The sequence below is a fragment of the Anopheles stephensi genome, chromosome 2, assembly GCF_013141755.1.
Source record: "Anopheles stephensi strain Indian chromosome 2, UCI_ANSTEP_V1.0, whole genome shotgun sequence".
In the NCBI taxonomy this organism is placed as follows: domain Eukaryota; kingdom Metazoa; phylum Arthropoda; class Insecta; order Diptera; family Culicidae; genus Anopheles; species Anopheles stephensi.
Window position 1 is genome coordinate 33,682,164 of NC_050202.1, and position 18,707 is coordinate 33,700,870.

The 18,707-nt window shown below is 41.0% G+C and overlaps 2 protein-coding genes across 2 annotated transcripts; both read left to right on the plus strand.

Moving 5' to 3' along the window:
* The first annotated feature begins 11,358 nt into the window (after nucleotides 1–11,358).
* Nucleotides 11,359–13,229, plus strand: LOC118503636 (phenoloxidase-activating factor 2-like). Its single transcript, XM_036037134.1, has 4 exons — nucleotides 11,359–11,724; nucleotides 11,798–12,110; nucleotides 12,173–12,381; nucleotides 12,451–13,229. Exons 1-4 carry the CDS (start codon nucleotides 11,656–11,658, stop codon nucleotides 13,006–13,008), a joined length of 1,149 nt encoding a protein of 382 aa, XP_035893027.1. The 5' UTR covers nucleotides 11,359–11,655; the 3' UTR covers nucleotides 13,009–13,229.
* A 1,469-nt stretch (nucleotides 13,230–14,698) lies between these two features.
* LOC118503634 (phenoloxidase-activating factor 2-like) lies at nucleotides 14,699–18,660 on the plus strand. The gene is made up of 4 exons (XM_036037131.1): nucleotides 14,699–15,171; nucleotides 17,137–17,455; nucleotides 17,533–17,698; nucleotides 17,767–18,660. The coding sequence occupies exons 2-4, from the start codon at nucleotides 17,145–17,147 to the stop codon at nucleotides 18,556–18,558; spliced, it is 1,269 nt and encodes a 422-aa protein (XP_035893024.1). The 5' UTR covers nucleotides 14,699–15,171; nucleotides 17,137–17,144; the 3' UTR covers nucleotides 18,559–18,660.
* The last annotated feature ends 47 nt before the right edge of the window (nucleotides 18,661–18,707 follow it).

Here is an 18,707-nt window from a genome sequence, read left to right on the forward strand (position 1 = left end):
TTATCATTAGCCGAACATCGACTCCGAATTCTTCACCGCGTTCTCTGTAACGGCTAATCTTACGCCCATCCATATCACCAAACAGAGATTACTATTCCAAAGGTTAATGATTGTATCGGCCGGTACGACGCGGGAGGTACGGTTTAGGAAAAACCAATGTGGGAATCGTCCCTGAAGTATGTAGTGCCAAGCCAGGTGATGGTTTTATGGTTCCTACGTTGCAACAATGCTAAAACGAAAGGATCTGTCACATGCCAAAAACGAAGCGTGGTTCGCGTCGTTCGAAACTTGTTTCTGAACTCTTCCACATGCCAGTGAATTTTAGCCTTTTTCTTGATTATGCATAATAAGCTTATCAAACGTATGGGACGTATGGGAATTCCGCACTACTTAAGATTTCGGCCACGGTACGCTTTACAGGTTCCAATGCCCTCTACGGTAGCGAAACTTTTCGCGCTTTTTTTTCTGATCGCATGGCACTATAACGATCAACGTGTGAGCATTATCACTCCCCACAAGCTTGATGCTTTACAATGTAACACATCAATCAGAAGCGAGCAAATTATAAACCAGAAATTCACGTTTTTTTAACTATGAACTTGCTTACCTTGAGGAGTGTTTTTTTATTATGATGTGAAACGGCTTGTACAGTCCTTAGCACAACTATACGAACACCTGTTTTTTTTTTTACAATAAAACAAAAACTAGAAAAGTTAGTTAAAACTGATGTTCTAGTAAGTGGTAAAGAATTACAAAACACACATTTCAAAGAAAAAAGAATAATTTTACACACACTTTAACAATTTATTTTGGCACCTGCAAAATTGCTCCATATAACAGAACTATACGAACACCTACGGAAAATATTTTTCTCCGCTATTGTAAAAGTTTTAAAAATCGTTCAAAAATATAAGCAGCTTAAGACAACCTTTTTAAAACGTAAATGTAAGAAATACAAAAAATGACTAACAAAAAATTCTAAAAATCTCAGTATGAAAAAATCGTGTCTTTCCCGTAAAAACTATGTGACAGGGTTAAAGTGTGTTTAACGCTATACTGTTTTCTTCAAAATGTGTGTTTTGTTATTCTCTACAACTTACTACAACACCATGTTTAGATTACTCCACTAGTTTTTATTTTATTATAAAAAAACACAGGTGTTGGTATAGTTGTGGTAAGGACTGTATAATAATATACTGGTGGATACAAGCAATATGTGTGTTCCAATTCCACGTTCCGAACATGTTTCTCCTACGCAGCACTAACTATCCAGCTTTGGATAAATGAAAGTTCGGAAATCCAAAAATAGCTAGTCAAGATCGCAATACAGTGCAGGACAATGGAATTAAACCACTACAGCCGATCCGATCAAACTATTGCTTTCGATACTTCCACTAGGTAACATAACTATACGAACACCTGTTTTTTATAGCAAAAAGAACTAGAACTTAAAAAAAAAATCTAGCAATTTATAAAGACTAATAAAACACAAATTTTATAGATTGAATTTTACACACACTTTTACAGTTTTTTTGTTATACGTGCAAAATACCTCCACATAACAAAACTACAGTGACGGGCAATAGCATTAGACTTCCTTTATACACGGTTTTCAAGATACTACTTTCGATGCTTCTACAAGGTTTAATCAAACAAAAATTGGACAAAAGCATCCTCAACATCTTGGGGCGGCCCGGTGCCGGTCCTCAACAACTAAACTTTTCATTTTCATTTTAGTTTATTTTTTGAAACTTCACAAATCAATGAGTAAGAAAAATACTTCTATAATGTCAAAAAAAATTGACCCAGAAAAATCTTACTTTTTTTATAACAAATCTAGACTATGGAAAGATTAAAAAAAAATAGAAAGAGCCAATAGAGTCCCAAATTATTAAAAATATTTATTCGAATTTTAAATTTGATCTTTTTTACAGTTTATTTTACTTTTGATTTTACTGTAAAATATGTTCTGCCATACTTTCATGGAATTTACAAAAACATAGTTGTTTTCCACGGCTAGTGCCTGTCCGTCTTGGGTAGTAGGATTAATTTTGATGTATTTCTTCCCAATACTTTGTAACATTTAGCCCTTATGAAAAATATACTGCCTTATTTTTACACTAAATTTCCGATTTTCTGTACCCATGTAAAGCTAAGCATTTTTCCTATTATTTGAAAACTTTTCGCTTTCCTTATCAATGTTTTTACACTGCTTGTGGATGTTCATTCTCCAACACAAATAAATAAATGAAATATAATTAAAACTGCCATAAGTCATAAAAAAACTTGAATGAATACCTGCAATATTAAACATTCAAAAAAATATTAAGGAAATTGTATACTTACTATCAGGCGCTACAACCGCTTTGCTGTCTTGGTCTGCTGCAACAATCCTCGATACCGCTCACGGTTTAGCGCCGTCGTCTGCCAATCCGGCCGTTCTGGCGGAAGCATCAACGCCATCACTCCATCTCAATTTGGGCCTACCACGCCTCCTCTGTCCGTGTGGACGGCTTTAAAGGACTTTACGGGCTGAGTCGTCCGGTGTCGTTCTCATGACGTGACCAGCCCACCGTGACCTGGCGAGTCTAATTCGCTGCACGATGGTGAGATCATCGTACAGCTCGTAGAGCTCGTCATTGTAGTCGCTCCTCCATTGTCCTTCCACACATACGGGGCCAAAAATCCTTCTGAGCATCTTCCTCTCGAACGCGGCTAAGAGGGCTTCGTCAGTTTTGGACAGAGTCCATGTCTCAGAGGCGTATGTGAGTACTGGGACTATAAGTGAAATTGTATCTTCCCCATAAAAACTGCATGGCAGGGAGAACCATAGAAACGTTCAATTAAATAATTCAAAAATATATTTACGTTGATAAAGGTCGTTTAAAGCATCTTGCAGTTTTTTACTATTTGAAAGCAATTACAATTGCGGAGAAATATATCTTCCAGTCTAGATCCAGACCTGATCAAGAACAGACGTAATTTCGCCTATCTCTTGGGTCGTTAAATACAAATACACACACCTGAATCAGTAGTAAATAGCACACACGCCTGCCATCACGATGGCAGGGAAAGGAAGACCCAGGGGCAAGAGGCCCAGAATCGTACCACTGAGTACACAGACTGACGCATCGGACGATCAACAATGCAGATCCGATCGCTCCGAAAACAGTTTTGCGTTGCTGAGCGAGTGCGAAGCAGATGTTACCAAACTCCAGGCTAGTGCCCCGAACAAATCAAAAACCCCCAATGCCACTAACATCAGTGCGTCGTGCAATAACAAAGTTCCACCAGTAGTAGTGAAAAGTTCATCGGTACAATTCGTGCACAAGTGTGTAACAGCAGCTGGCGTAGTGCGTTATACTACGAAACAGACAAATAACGGTACTAATGTTCTAGTAACCAATACAAACGACTTCCGCAAATTGAAAAAGCATTTAGAACAAAACAATATTGCGTTCCACACCTTCCAGTTAGAGGAAGACAAATCAACGAAAGTTGTGTTATACGGTCTACATGAACTTCCTACTGAAGACGTAATGCAAATTCTTCAACAAGAAAATCTAGCTCCAACTAGTGTCAAAAAACTAGCTATAAAGCAAAAACGATACGACGATCAAGCCGTATATTTAGTGCATTTTCGTGCGGGTACCACTAGCATGCAGCTACTACGAACAATCCCGGCCCTGGACCACTGTGTAGTGAAATGGAGTTTTTTCTCCAAAAGGTCAGGTCCAATGCAATGCAAACGATGCCAACTTTACGGCCACGGTGCGAACAATTGCAATCGCATCGCCAGATGTAACAAGTGTGCGGAAGAACACAGCTCCAATCTATGTCCTCTCACAGCAGGGCCATCAAAAGGCGACGGGAAAGTACCAGAGCACAAATTAAAGTGCGCTAACTGTGGTGGAAACCATACCGCCAGTTACAGCGGGTGTCCAAAGCGACCTGCACCTAAGACTACCAAAACGCTAACTAGGCCATCAAGTGGATTCAACATGGTTAGTAATAACTTCCCAGCACTTCCTCTTTCCGCTCCTATTCCAGGTTGGAAGCAAATAAACACAAAAACTACAAGATTTGAAAATCTTGAAACCCAAAACACCACGCCTGGAGATCAGGAACTTTTTAATGCAGAGGAAATTGTTCCAATCGTAGGAGTAGTTTTTCAAAAACTAAAAAAATGCAAAACCAAACAAGATCAGATCACAGTGATCATAGAAGTAATAGCTAAATTCTGTTTCCCGTGATGGATACTAGCAATGATAGCTTAAAAATTTCCTACTGGAATGCCAATGGCATTGCCAATAAACGTTATGATTTGGCTCATTACCTAAATCACCAAGATATCCATGCCATGCTGATAGTAGAAACATTTCTAAAACCAGTTAATACATTTTCCATCCCAAGTTACAAAACATACAGAGTAGACAGAACAACAGGCCCAAAGGGAGGAGTACTTATACTAATTAAAAACAATTTAAAACATCAACAAACAAAACACCTAAAACTTTCGATTTTAGAAACCATTGGCATTAAAATATTTACAGTTCAAGGTACTTTGAATTTGGTTGCAGCATATCACCCGGGGAAAAACACCAATTTTTCTATTTTCAAGCAGGATATTCAGCGAATTACTGCTTCTAATGAAAGCTTTTTCATCTGTGGCGATTTTAATGCTCGTCACAAGTCTTGGAACTGTCTTTCATCAAACTCTGCAGGAAAACTTCTTTTTGAGGAATCACAAAAAGGACAATTTTCTATTTATCACCCTGACAAACCCACATACATACCAAAAGATCCAAATAGAAATCCGTCCACACTTGATTTAACACTGACTAATAATCTCAGATCGTTTACCCAACTAGAAACAATCACTGCTCTCACGTCCGATCACCTACCAGTTATATTTAGCTTAAAAAGATCTTCTACAAATACCATTCCTGATAAAGGAATTCCCGACTACAGTAAAGCAGACTGGAATCTGTATAAAAATATAATAAATAATTCAATTGACTTGTCCACTACACACATAAACGCCATAAGAACTCCCGAACAAATTGATAATATGATCCATACTCTTACCACGACCATATCGACAGCAAAAAATAGAGCTATCCCAATAGTAATTCCAGGAAAATACAAAATCATAATTCCTGACCACATAATATCACTCATCAAACTAAGAAACAAATACAGGAAGAAATGGCAAAGACACCGATTAAATTTAAACTATAGAAACACTTATTACTATCTTAAACATGAGATTGATTCAAAAATGTCTATGGTACGGAACGCTGCTTGGTCTAACGCACTTATCAATATTAACATGCAGCATAATAATAACAATAGATTATACAATTTTGTTAATATTATAAAAAATAAACAAAGAACCATCCCAACCTTAAACATCGAGAGCCAAAAGTTACTTACAGCGTCTGAGAAAAGCAACGCTCTTAAAGAACACTTCCAAAAGGCTCACGGATTAACTTTCGATAAAATAAGCCCAATAGAGAGAAAAATTATTAACTCTAATAGGGTTTTCTTTGCATCGAATCGCACACACTCATTAAGCTCACAACAATTGATCAAACCTAAAACTCTATTGGAGCTTATAAAAAATCTTAAAAACAAAAAATCCTGTGGAGTCGATGGAATTAATAACAAACTAATTAAACATCTTCCCATAAAAGCAATAATGTTTCTAGCTAAAATTTGTAACGGTTGTCTTAACATTGGCTATTTTCCCACCCAATGGAAAATTTCTAAAATTATTGCCATTCCTAAACCCGGAAAAGACCACTCAAAGCCCGAAAATTACAGACCTATTTCCCTTTTGAGCTGTCTTGGAAAGATATTAGAGAAAATAATCTCTATACATTTACGGACCCATATAGAAGACAACAATATTATACCTGATACTCAATTTGGATTCCAACCCAATAGATCAACAACTCACCAAATACATAGACTGAAAAAAGAAATAATAGAGAACAGATCTAGAAAAAAATCGACGGGTTTAGTTTTGTTGGACAATGAAAAAGCATTTGATTCTATTTGGCATAACGGATTGTTGTTCAAGTTAATCAGGTTCAAATTTCCGATTCACGTTATTAAATTAATTAGTTCATTCCTCTACAACAGAGAAAATAGAGTTCATATAGGACTAACTATATCAGATCCATATGAACCTCTAGCTGGTGTTCCCCAGGGTAGTATACTGTCACCATTTCTTTTTAATATCTATGTAGCCGATGTTCCAACTTCCCCAAGAACCTCAAATTACCTTTATGCAGATGATTTGGCAATTACAGCTGCTGCTAAAAATCCTAGATCTATCATCAATCCATTAAATAAGGCACTTAAAGCGTATGAAAAATTCTGTAGGTACTGGAAACTAAAATCAAATTACAACAAATCAGAAGCTATATACTTCACGAGAAACACGAGTTTTCGCAAATTACCTCAAAGCGAGTTAAGATTTAATCATGGTACCATACAATGGAAAGACAATATAAAGTATCTGGGAGTTCAATTGGAAAGACACATGACATTCAAAAATCACATAGAAAACATATTGGCAAGAGCCGACAAACTGATTAAAATACTTTACCCTTTCCTAAACAGAAAATCAAAATTAAATCAAAAAAATAAATTGCTCATTTATAAAGTATATGTTCGGCCTATTATCACATACGCAGCCCCTGTTTGGAGTAGCTGCGCGTTGGTCCATCGCAAAAAAATTCAAATCAAGCAAAACAAAATACTTAAAATGATTCTAAATGTACCACCGTGGTACAGAACTAATGATTTGCATAATAAGCTTAAAATTTTGAAAATTGATGATTATTTATTAAAAAATAGTATAAATTACCTAAGCAGATGTATTCAAAACTCCAGTCGGATTATTCAACAATTAGTAGAATAAGTCTACAAAATCTTCAAATAACGTTAGGTTGAACGGATTATATTCTATAGTTTCTCTTTAGGATTAAGTTTAGGTTAGTTCTGTATTTAAGGTTAGCTTAGTGTTTAAATATTTTTTTTTCTCAATCGTGGTTTTTTTTTGCATTTTTTCCGCAACTAAATAAGTTCATTCAAATCAAAAGATTTTATCACAGCAATCACTAATCTAAAAATTCAATTATCAATGTGGAGTGCAAGTTTAGCGAACCCATTATTATTTAAGTATGCATTGTTCAATAACATTATACACTTGTTCCCAATAAAACTTCTACTACTACTACTAGAAATATATCTTCCTTAGGTTTTCGTATAGTTATACAACATTTTGTACTGTTCTAGTTCTTTGTTATTTATTCTAAAAAAAACGGGGTCAGATATTAATACCTTAAATTTCAGTAACAAATTGCGAAGGAAATAATAAAATCAACAAAAAAAAACATAAGAAAACGATATTTTTCAATCACAAAACCAAACTCAAGTCCCGAGTTCATGATGGAAAATGTAAGGAATCCAGCGCAAAGCTACATCATAAAAAAATTGCTGGAATTTTTAATGTATTGAACGATGGGTCGCCGTTAATTCGGCTCGTTTTTACGATTTTAAAAACATATTTCATTACCTTTCCGGCTTTCGATAGTGATTACCTATCTTAGTATGGACATTTATAATACCTCTCGAATCGTTTGAAGTTTCCTCGCAGTGATAAATCACTCCTCTAAACACTCTCTTGAGTAACACACAGGATTAAAAAGAATGTTTCTTCACCCTCCCTGCCAAGAAATTCTTCACTTCAGTTTAACCACATTCTTCAGCCGCATCTACAGTGACGAACAATACTTCTACAATACAACAACGAATAGGAAGAATAGGAAAACTGTACACAAAAATGTTTGAATTTTGAATATTCCTAAATTTTGAGTTTGATGAATAATTTTAGGAATATAAATTTAAAAAAATGCCATTTCGTTGCAAATCGGCATAATTTTAACCAATCGGCATAATTAATTTTACGATTGTAAAACATAAGCTGGTTTTAGGCTTATGTTTTTCTTTCCTGGATTTTTTTAACATTTTAACTTCCCAATTGATTTTGCCCAATTTCCGTGCACGATTTACTCTAAATTTACAAACATTTTATAATTTTCCGCACGCACTTGAAGTTTTACGGCTAAAAACATTGTTGCTGTAAAGTTTCTTTATCACGGTTGGATTTGCTTAAATTTATCGTACTTCTATACTGAAAGCACTTTCTAAAGACGCCCCTTTAGTTTTGGTCCAACTTCTTACAATTAAACTTACTAATTATTAGATTAAAGTAATTTGTGCTTCTTCGTTCAAATCTGTATTTGTACTATTAAGATGAGATATTTTCAATTATTAACATATTTTTTTCTAGACAGATCTAGACTAATGAATAACAAAAATTCTTTTATTTTTTTAAAAGTTATACAAACATTACTTAAAAGACCACCAGACATTGGTAGACTTCTTCTTTCTTGGCTTTACAAACCCTTCCTGCCATTTCTGGCTTCCTGTGTTTTGATTTTACCTGTAGTAGCATAGTCAATCCTGCGTACGGGGAGGCAGTCTGAATGGGATTTGATCCCAAAATTATCGTAGAGAAAGGAAGCTTGTTTCGACGAAAGTGAATCTTAAATGCTATTAATCAGATGTGGAACCTCTGCCTTGTTCGTTTTGGTCCTTTCGATAAAACATCTCAATGTCACTCAGACACTCAAACCATCACGATATCATTTTCAAAAATTATTCAAAATATGTGTTTTGAAGTTTTTTTTTTGCTTTCTTAAGAACTGACCATTAGTCCAGCTCTGCCCGTCCATAGCAAGCTTATTTCCATAATGTAAGATCATATCCAGCTGATGCAGATTCAACAACGCCTGATGCTTCATGGCATGAATCATGGTGAAAATTTTCGAACCGACAAAATTTTATTAATGTTTTATTCATTAAAATGATCGATTTGAGCCTGCGACCGATTTTTCAGAAGAAAGATTTGTGGTGGGTGCAGCTATAGAAAATGATCGCTCAATTTTAGGATTAAATGGTACGTTAGAGTATACAGACCCAATGGAATGTTATGAAATTTTAAGAAAATATTTTTTACATGATAAGCGTAACTTTTATAACTAACAATGCGTAAATTTGGGATACAGCTATCGAAAGTGGTATCAGTGTATTGTTGAAGTTAGAACGTTTTTAAATGACAAATCATTTTTTTTAAATTAGAGATGAAGCTCACTTGAGGGTTAAACTCTAGGAAAGAAAAAGAAACCGCTTATTGTACAGCTGTTTGATAAGTGGTTTCGTCTTCTTTGCTAGAATTTAACCCTTGGGTGATCTTATTCACCCGAGCCACTAACAACCTCGAGCTGTTTCGGTTTTCCATTTCTGGTTTTCTTAGCCACAGATGGATAGTACTATTGTAGTGATCTGGTGGCGGTGGTTGAACCGGTTATCGGATCCCGTCCTGACCGTCTCCTCGTACGTAGGACATCAATTCCCATCTAATGGGAATAAATCAAGTCATGGAAGCCAGTAACGGCAGGTAGCGACCTCTTGATGTTGTAGAGCCAAAGCAGAAGGAGCATTGTTAGTAGTACCTACGGATTGCAGGGGGAGGAATGGTTGTCAGTTTCAGTTTTAAATGTTGAAATAACCTACTTTAAACCTTTTCTAAATCATAAGATTGATTTTTTTTAAATCGTTTGCAATTCAAACAAGAAAAATCATGAAAAAGGGTGCGATCAGTTTCCATTGGAGATATAGTTTTACATATGTCGCACAGTGATACAGTCAGCTGACCTGTTGGTACAGCATCCTTAATTCATGAAGAATTGGCATTTCAAGTGACTATGCGACAAGACATGCACATCACATTCTGTCAAACAACGAAAACTTCGAGTAGCCTCTGAGTCTCGATCAGTACAACTTAACAGAGTGTCATTACTCGAATTCAATTCAATATCGCTGAGAAAATTCCTTGACGGTCGTGTGTAAAAATGTTGGATGAAATGATATTCAACCATGATAATTTAAATAACTGGCAACACTTTTGGCAAGCTATGCAACCCGATTCTGCTATGAGTTGAAACAGTGATGCTGGTGAACTAATTATTTGACGAGCTTGAAGTTGAACTTCAAGGACAGCTTCCATTGGCATGAAACGAGACTGAAGACGAAGGGTATCTAAATATTATAAATAGTGTTACGGGACAATTTAGGAGCAAGACTAGCAAGCTTTGTAAAGGCCCCATACTTCGTTTAGTAGCAGCTCTAAACTGACTGAAGTACGATAGTCACACAATACTTCAATGGATTTTGAATGACATCGGATCTCTAACCATCACAAACGCTCTAATCAATCCTTTCTCATCACATTTTTTCAAATAGCAAACCATTGGACTTAACACACTTTAACTTCTGTAATAACGTACTCGTGGATACTGAGAATTGATTGAGCAGTATAAATGAAAAATGAAGCATGTCCTTACATTTATGTACGCCAGTGTAGTTCTCGCAATGCCCGGGACTAAAACAAAAATTAAAAGTAAACCCAAAATCTTTCACAGCAACACGAAAGTTGTTGAAAAACGAATTTCACCATTACTTAACAGTGCAGCACCAATGAGCCATTGATGGCCGCAACGATTCACCAAAGGAAGAATTCACACCACACCAAATAAAAAAAATAATGTTCGAATGCTCAATCCAATAAAATTTATACTAATGAACCGGTCTTTTAATTCACACATTGTCCACTGCGGAATGGGTACGCAAGTGAGCAGAGCAGAAATATTTAAAAAAAATAGGGAAAACATTCCTACAAACACACGCACGCCCGGTGAAGCGGAGTAACGTTTCACGCGGTTGTTTAAAAACGTTGACGATACGATACGATAACGCGGGTGCCTTTTTTGAGAAACTAAAATTACCATATTTTACGCCTGATTTGTAAGGATTATAGCAGGAAACCAACCACACCGACACCACATTCCTGTTTATCCAGTCCATTATGGAGTTTCGACCAGTTTCTATGCTGGTTCAACGGTTTATTTTGAATATTTTACTGTATTGGATGGGCACTTGATACTGGGTGCTGCTCATCCGTGTGGCCCTACACGTGTTGAAGGTGCAATCGCGTGTCCTTGTTTCTTCTTGATCGTTCGTGTAATTTTACGCACCAAACGCTCATTTGCGTAGGCAATAATAGAAATTTCCCCATAACCATCATCTTGGCTTTCACTTCCCGCGATCGGTTAACATGCAGCCCTCTACGCAGCTAGAAGATGATCTCGTTACGGCACCATCTGATCGCGCTTGTAACCGATCGGCGTATAAACCAGTTCCATTCGGTACCGGCAACGCGCCTTCTGTACCTATGTTGTCGAACACAGACGCGAGAGTGGTTGTGGCTGTCGTGTGGCTCGCGTTCGTAGTCGTCGGGTCATCGCCGTCTTCGACGGGTCATCGTTACCACGGTCCCGTCCAGCACGGCGTCACCGCCGTAGCAGCAGCAGCTTTGAGATTGTAGTGAAATCGGATTTCGCCGTGATATTCGAGTGCGGCGCACAAACTCATCCACATCGGAGGCAGTATCTCTCGGGGCGTTCGATCGCACGGAGTAGCTTTAAGCACGGTTAAGAATCTCTGTAGCCACGTGCCACGATGAAGCTGGTACTTGCAGCATCGTGTGTGCTGGTGTTGGTAGCACAGCTACCGATCATCCAGGGCCAGGTAAGTGGCCGAACATGCGTTATCGCTCTACCAACCCTCCCCCGCTAACAATTTCCTTCCTCCTCTCCCGCAGACTTGTCAAGGAAAATGCATCCCGATCGGTAAATGCAATCGGCCGGTAACAAAGATAGAGGATGAAAACGCACCGCCAGAGATAGATTTGCGTGTCGGGCAGGAAAATTCGAACGTTGTTGGCGAATGTCCCCACTATCTGGATGTGTGCTGTGCACCGGGGCAGGAAATAGTCGCTGGAAACGGCCTGTCAGGAGAGCCAAATCCGCAAGGATCGCTAGCGGAAGATGACGATTTCCTACCGTGTGGTAACCGAAACGCCAACGGCGTTGGGTTCCGCATCGGGGCAGGAAAGGTACAAGAAGCGGAGTTCGGTAAGTGGGTCAGGAATGTAGCTTTCCAGCAAATCTTACAACATTCGCTCGCTTCCCTTAAGGTGAATTCCCCTGGACGCTTCTCGTGCTTGAGCTGCAAACGCTGTACGATTTCGAAGAGAAGGAAGTGTACGCATGTGTCGCCTCCCTGCTCGCACCGAATGTTGCGCTGACCGTGGCACACTGCGTGTCCAAGAAACCGCCTTCCGCGTACATCGTTCGGGCCGGTGAATGGGACATCCGGACCGAGAACGAAGTAATCGCCAATCAGGTAACGTCCCTTGTAAGCCTGTTGAAAAACCCAAGTCCTTCTAAAAAAAAAATCTCCTTCCCATTCCAGGACTCGAAAGTGAAGCAAGTGTTGCTACACGATCGTTACAACAACCACCATCATTTCGATGTGGCTCTGCTGGTGCTAGAGAAACCGTTCCGGCCAGCGGACAACGTTCAGATCATCTGTCTCCCACCGCCCGGTCTAAGGACCCCGGTCGGTACGGAGTGCATTACTGGCGGTTGGGGCAAGGATCGGTTCGGTGACGACGGTACCTACCAGGAGATACTGAAGCGCGTCACACTGCCAATCATCGATTCGACTCAGTGCGAGCGGGCCTTCCAGAAAACCCGGCTCGGCTTAAACTTCAAGCTGCACAATTCGTTCCTTTGCGCGGGGGGCAAGAAGGGTGCGGACGTTTGCTCGGGTGACGGTGGTGCTGCGCTGGTGTGCCTTCTGCCCGGTTCACAAACCAACTACTATCAAGCGGGTGCCGTAGCCTGGGGTATCGGGTGCGGCGATGAGAATATTCCCGGTGCGTACGCCGATATTGAAGTCGCTCGATCCTGGATCGTGAGTAAGCTGAACGCACTAAAGGTCGATCCGACGTACTACACGGCTTCGTGAGTGAACGACCGATCCATAGCTAGAGATTCCCTTAATTTATGACACTTAGCAGGGCTAGAAGACGAAACAAAAAAAAAAAAAAGAAATAAAAAGAAGAAATTAACAAAACAACACAAACACAGTATAAAACAATAACAGCGCAAAATTCAGACCTCAGCAATTGGAACAATAAATTTAACACCATATTGGGAAATCATCATGGCCTTTGGCTATCTCCACTATCAATGAATCTATTTTTTAACGCACAACAAAATCCTTGCCCAAATTAATCTGGAACAACTTCAGCGTGAGAGGTTATCACGAGAGCTCATGGTAAGGTCTTAGCCGTTCACCTATCTCACTGAATATTTTATGTGTCACGGCCACCGGGACAGGACAACACGCGCATTAAGGGAAACCCAATTGTTTCTTGTTATTGTGATGGCTTGACTCTGTATACATTCTGATGTTCGGTCTTTGTTTTATGTGAATGTATCCACATGCGACAAGATTCATGTACTGTGCGTAGGAAGCATGGTCCGGGCAAGATTCGACCTTAGAACGGGTTTATCGCTATACCCCTTACCTTACCAATTGTTCTATATCTGCTCATCCTGTTTGTTTCCGCCGTTCGCAGCTCTATAAATTAAGACTGGAGATTCAACACTCTGAAGCGGTTTTATCAAACAGGAGCAACAAACGCTCATCCTTGAAACAGGTTGGTGACGCTCGAAAACTGGTTTTATACTGCTAGAATGATCATTTATTGAATGTAAACTGTAAATGGATTTCTATCCTAAAGGCAGATGATACTAGCACAACATACAACGCAGCAAGATAAAGGAGTTATCTTCCTTTCAGGCATTACTACATTCCGGGGAGAGCTCTGAGGGGGTTTTATTGGACTACTCCAAAACCTGTTCTACTAACAAAAAGCTTGGGGTGAGGGGTGAGATGGGAGGTGGTGGTGGGGGGGGGGGTTGATGTAGGGAAAGCCCCCCATGTGTTAATGCTGGTTTGTAAACAAAAGCAATACATACACGTAAAACCCGGAACACTAAACGGATGGTTGATCGAATGATCGCTATCATCGCACTTTGCTGCTCCAGATGCTGCAGTGTACGGTTGCATTGCCAAGGTCTCTCTCTCTCTCTCTCGCTCTCTGTCCGGCCCGTTGCAGACACGCACCACCCTCATCGAACAATCCGGTCGAGTCGGGTTTTTTTTTTTGGGGGAATTCCCTCGTCTATTAGCGACAGCAAACGTTTTACACGGACGATGGGGAAATCATTCTAGGTGAATTGGAACGAATGGGATCGGTTGAGACTCTTTTGTATACGACCAATCTTTTCTTCGCAACCTCTGGAGGCCTCCTCCGACTTGCTTTTTCTGGGAAATGGCCTTGTTGACCTTCCTATTAGATTGGAGATAAAATAATCCCTTCAACAGCAACCTTCCTGTTAATAAATGAAAGCTTAAGTAAAACCGAGATTTATATTCCTCAAATCCGAAGCTGCTTTAGCAAGTAAGGAAAAATCCTTTCCCTTTAATTTGAATATTTTATTGCGTTAAAATCAGTTTTATTATATCAGATTTGCTTCTGTTGTCCAAATTTTCCCCCTTTTTTTCGGTGCTCTGCACATGTGATCGCGTTTGGAAAACCCTGGATCTTGAAAACAAACAACTCTCAGCTGGACTTTCGGAGCACTCACACGTACGCCACTCTCGGTGTACGTACAACACAACGATCGTCGTATTTCGGAAGCGAATAGACGCGAGCAGCAAACAAACAAACAAACAAACAAAAATCAACGCGAGCCACGCACCATTCGATCATCCTCCCCGATCGCACTAGTGGGCATCCCCCACCTTTGAAAAACACGCAACTCAAACACGAACCTCGCGATTCGAACGATCGCACCGCGCGGCCAGTTTCTTACCGGCAGTGCAGCGACCCAGTCGACAACACAGTGGCTGGATCTCGACCACCTTCTCTGATCGCGATCCTCAGCGTGGTAGTGTGTCTGTGTTAATAGCGTGTGCGCGCGCGCGTGTGTGTGTGTGTGGGTTTATTATTTACCCAATCTCTCAATCCGGTTCGGCTTCACGCTTGACCGACGACCGTGTCTCAGTGCGAAAAGACTCCAGCACCAATTTTGCGGTGTTTGCTTAAGTTTTTCGGAGGTAAGTCGTTCGATTTATGATCCTTTAACAAACGTCCGCGTTAATCAGTAGCCCACCCCACATTATTGAGTTGCTGCTTGTGCAGTTGCGACACGGTACCACCCCCAAAAAGGCTGCGTGGTGTGTCTGGGGTCAAAGTTTTTGTTTGATTTTTGCAACAAAGTTAACTAACCTTTAGAGTACTTAGCTCCACTGAAGCGAAACCACCGCCGATCGGAAGGCTTCACCCGAAGGTTTCTTTCATGGTTTATCCTATCGGTTTCAGCTTCGACCCTTCTCACAGTAATTCAACACACCGCCAAAGCAAGGGAACATTCTGGTACCAAATATTGGTGGAGAGCGTTACTGATGATGGGTGAAGATTTGAAGAAACAGGTTCGGCAGTGCCCGCCGAAATTGGTTTCGTACAGGCCAAGACGAATCACAGCAAGAAGAAAAGTGGTCATGTTCATTTTGCCCCATACAGAGAGCGGGCAGCATACATAACCTCTTATCGCAAGGTCATGCAGCTTACCGGGTACACACGTTCAAGTGGTGGGATCGATGTTTGTTGTTTGGCTGAGATTTTGATTTATTTTGTGCGAAATGTAGGAAGGCAAAGAACTGAATGAGAAATGAAGAAAAAGGAATATAATATATTATGGTCATGGCCTCGTCGTCCCGTGTGCTGGGGCTTTAGGTTTTACGTAATCCATCATTCCATGGAGACAAGTTCCAAGTTACCATCCACCAATAACGTTGTATATGCTGGAAAATGCCAACCATGTTTAGGTCTGAGATTCTTCAATCACCTCCCAGTAACACTGGAGGCCACCAACGATTGGCAAAGCATGATTTGTGGATTATTTTTGCTCCGCAGAGAAGCTCTTGTTTCCCGTCAATTCCATATTTGGCCCGACATCTTTCGTCGGTGGGTTGAAGTCCATAGGCCTAAAGCAACCAGTCTTATGATACTGAAAGCACGAACCAATCAAGATTTAAACCCAGGCCAGAACGGGTACTAATAAAGTCTTTCGATTGAAACGATAGGATATATTATAGTTAATATCCTTAAGGCAAAAGAAAAAATCAAGCCCAAGGCGAGCCCAAGTTGATCATATTATGACCAGGGGTTTTCCCTTTTGTACGTTCTTAATGCTTACTGAGTAAATCGTGAGTCTGTAATACATTGTCGACCCTCAAGAGGCACGAAGACGGAATAGGTCTTTCCGGAATTATTCGGGCTCTTTCCTTCTTCTTCGGGACTACAAAGTCTCAGAAGATCTTGACCTGCCAAATGTTTGTTGAGGTAAAAAGAAACAAGTTCCAATACACAAAATCTCTCTCTTGAGACATCTGACCTCTAGCTTCAATAACCTTAATGCATTTAACGCATTGCCTTGAAAACTCGACTCAATATCGATTCCTGCGCGCTTGAGTAATCAGGCAAGATTTATGCTAATTTATGATTCCAAAGAGGAGAGCTTTTACCTCTTCTTTCCACCCAGGGAGACGATAAATAAATAAGATTTGCATTTCCTATTGCGTCAGAACTAACAGAACTTCTGATCAATTATTGATCGTTTATGTACCACTCAATGGGTTTCTAGCTTATAGTTGTCTTATATAAACTGGCAAAAAAATTGTTTGCCAAGAAGAAGCTCAGTAGCCATTTTACTACTTGGCGACTACTTGCTTAGGTTGGTCAAGATTAAGCCAGAATTTATCTGTTGGCACTTCACCCTCGAGAGCTCTTGGCCTGCCAATTGTGGTTTCCTTGACATGAGCCCAGTAGTTTCGGATGGTCACTCCTGCACTTAGGGGATTCGTCCGAATTGAAGACGATATCCAGTCCTGGCATGAGAACTGTCTTATATCTCATTTTAAAGATTCTATTGATCGTCATTTCCTGTTCTAATGTAACCATTAATACATTAAAATAATACATAAAAAATAACTTACCATTCCACACGCTTCTCTTCGCAGCAAACAACATGACGCCTCTATGTAAAGCACTGGTCGCATTCGCGATCGTTGCCCTGGCACAAGCACAGCAGCCGATCGATAAGATCTTCTTCCCCGAGAACGATACCATCCTAAACTTTGCGAACCGTGTTGGCGAGGGCGACAGCAACAGTGGCTTCCAGGCGGGCCAAGCAGATCCGCTGGACGCTATCACACCAACTGTCCGGCCACAAACGCTACTGACGGCGCAGGGCGAACGTTGCACCTGCGTACCGTATTTCACCTGCCAACCGCAGCCCGAATTTGCCGAGCAGAACAAGTTCAACGAGATCAATGTCAAGTGAGTTTTGTTGGAAGCGACCGATTGCTATCCTCGAATCATGAAGCAACGAATGTAACTTTTCCAACTTATTGCAGCTACAATCCAGAGAGCTGCCAGGATGTGCTGGATGTGTGCTGCCGGGATGTGGACTCGTTGGTGGTGCCTATGAACAATACGCCCGGTGAGCCTCCGGTTGGACGGCCACGTGGCTGTGGACTTCGTAATATTGGTGGAATCGATTTCACGTTGACTGGAAACTTTGTAAGTGTAGTGTATAGCTCCAACGAAATGTTGCAAGGGTCAGTAATAACCGCCCCATTCGTTTGCAGAACAATGAAGCCGGCTTCGGTGAGTTCCCGTGGACTGTGGCGATCGTTAAAACGCAGGACGGAAGCAGCAGCTGCGGTGGTTCGCTTATTCACCCCAATCTCGTGCTCACCGGTGCCCACTGTGTGCAGGCTTTCCGGCAGGGTCAGCTGAAAGTGCGAGCCGGCGAGTGGGACACACAGACGACGAAGGAGCGACTGCCGTACCAGGAGCGACTGGTGACACGTGTCAACAGTCATCCCGATTTTAACCCACGCAGTCTTGCCAACGATATTGCGGTGCTGGAGCTCGAGCAGCCGATCCAGCTGGCGGAACACATCAACGTGGTCTGTCTGCCGCCGGTTAACTTCGATACGCGTCGCACGGATTGCTTCGCGAGCGGTTGGGGTAAGCAGCAGTTTGGCAAGGCGGGCCGGTACAGTGTGATCATGAAGAAGGTTCCCCTACCGCTGGTCGCTTCGTCGACCTGTGAACGGCAGCTGCAGGCCACGCGACTCACCTCACGCTTCCGGCTGCACCAAACGTTCATCTGTGCCGGTGGTGAGCGGGGCGTAGACACGTGCGAAGGTGATGGCGGAGCGCCACTCGTGTGCCCGATCGGGGCGGCCACCGAAAACCGGTACGCACAGGTCGGCAGTGTTGCTTGGGGCATTGGCTGCCACGATGCCGTACCGGGAGTCTACACGAACATCATCCTATTCCGTTCCTGGATCGATAACGTAGTACGAACGCTCGGCTTCGACACGACCGTGTACGACGCTACGCAGTCGGTGTTTTCGAGCCTGTTTGCCTAATTTTCTTTAAATCTTTTCTGTAAACCGACACAATCATTGAGTGTTATAAGAAGCTAGAAATAAATGTGAAGTGAAGGGTCAAATCCACTTCCCACAAGCATACCCGTTTTCTTTCTTCTTTTATTCTTTCACTTCGGAAATGATAGCTT

Coding starts and splice junctions, on each gene's coding strand:
- LOC118503634 (XM_036037131.1), top strand. CDS start 17,145: ATGACGCCTCTATGTAAAGCACTGGTCGCATTCGCGATCGTTGCCCTG. Junction 17,456..17,532: donor TTCAACGAGATCAATGTCAA/GTGAGTTTTGTT, acceptor AACTTATTGCAG/CTACAATCCAGAGAGCTGCC. Junction 17,699..17,766: donor TCACGTTGACTGGAAACTTT/GTAAGTGTAGTG, acceptor ATTCGTTTGCAG/AACAATGAAGCCGGCTTCGG.
- LOC118503636 (XM_036037134.1), top strand. CDS start 11,656: ATGAAGCTGGTACTTGCAGCATCGTGTGTGCTGGTGTTGGTAGCACAG. Junction 11,725..11,797: donor TACCGATCATCCAGGGCCAG/GTAAGTGGCCGA, acceptor CCTCTCCCGCAG/ACTTGTCAAGGAAAATGCAT. Junction 12,111..12,172: donor GGTACAAGAAGCGGAGTTCG/GTAAGTGGGTCA, acceptor GCTTCCCTTAAG/GTGAATTCCCCTGGACGCTT.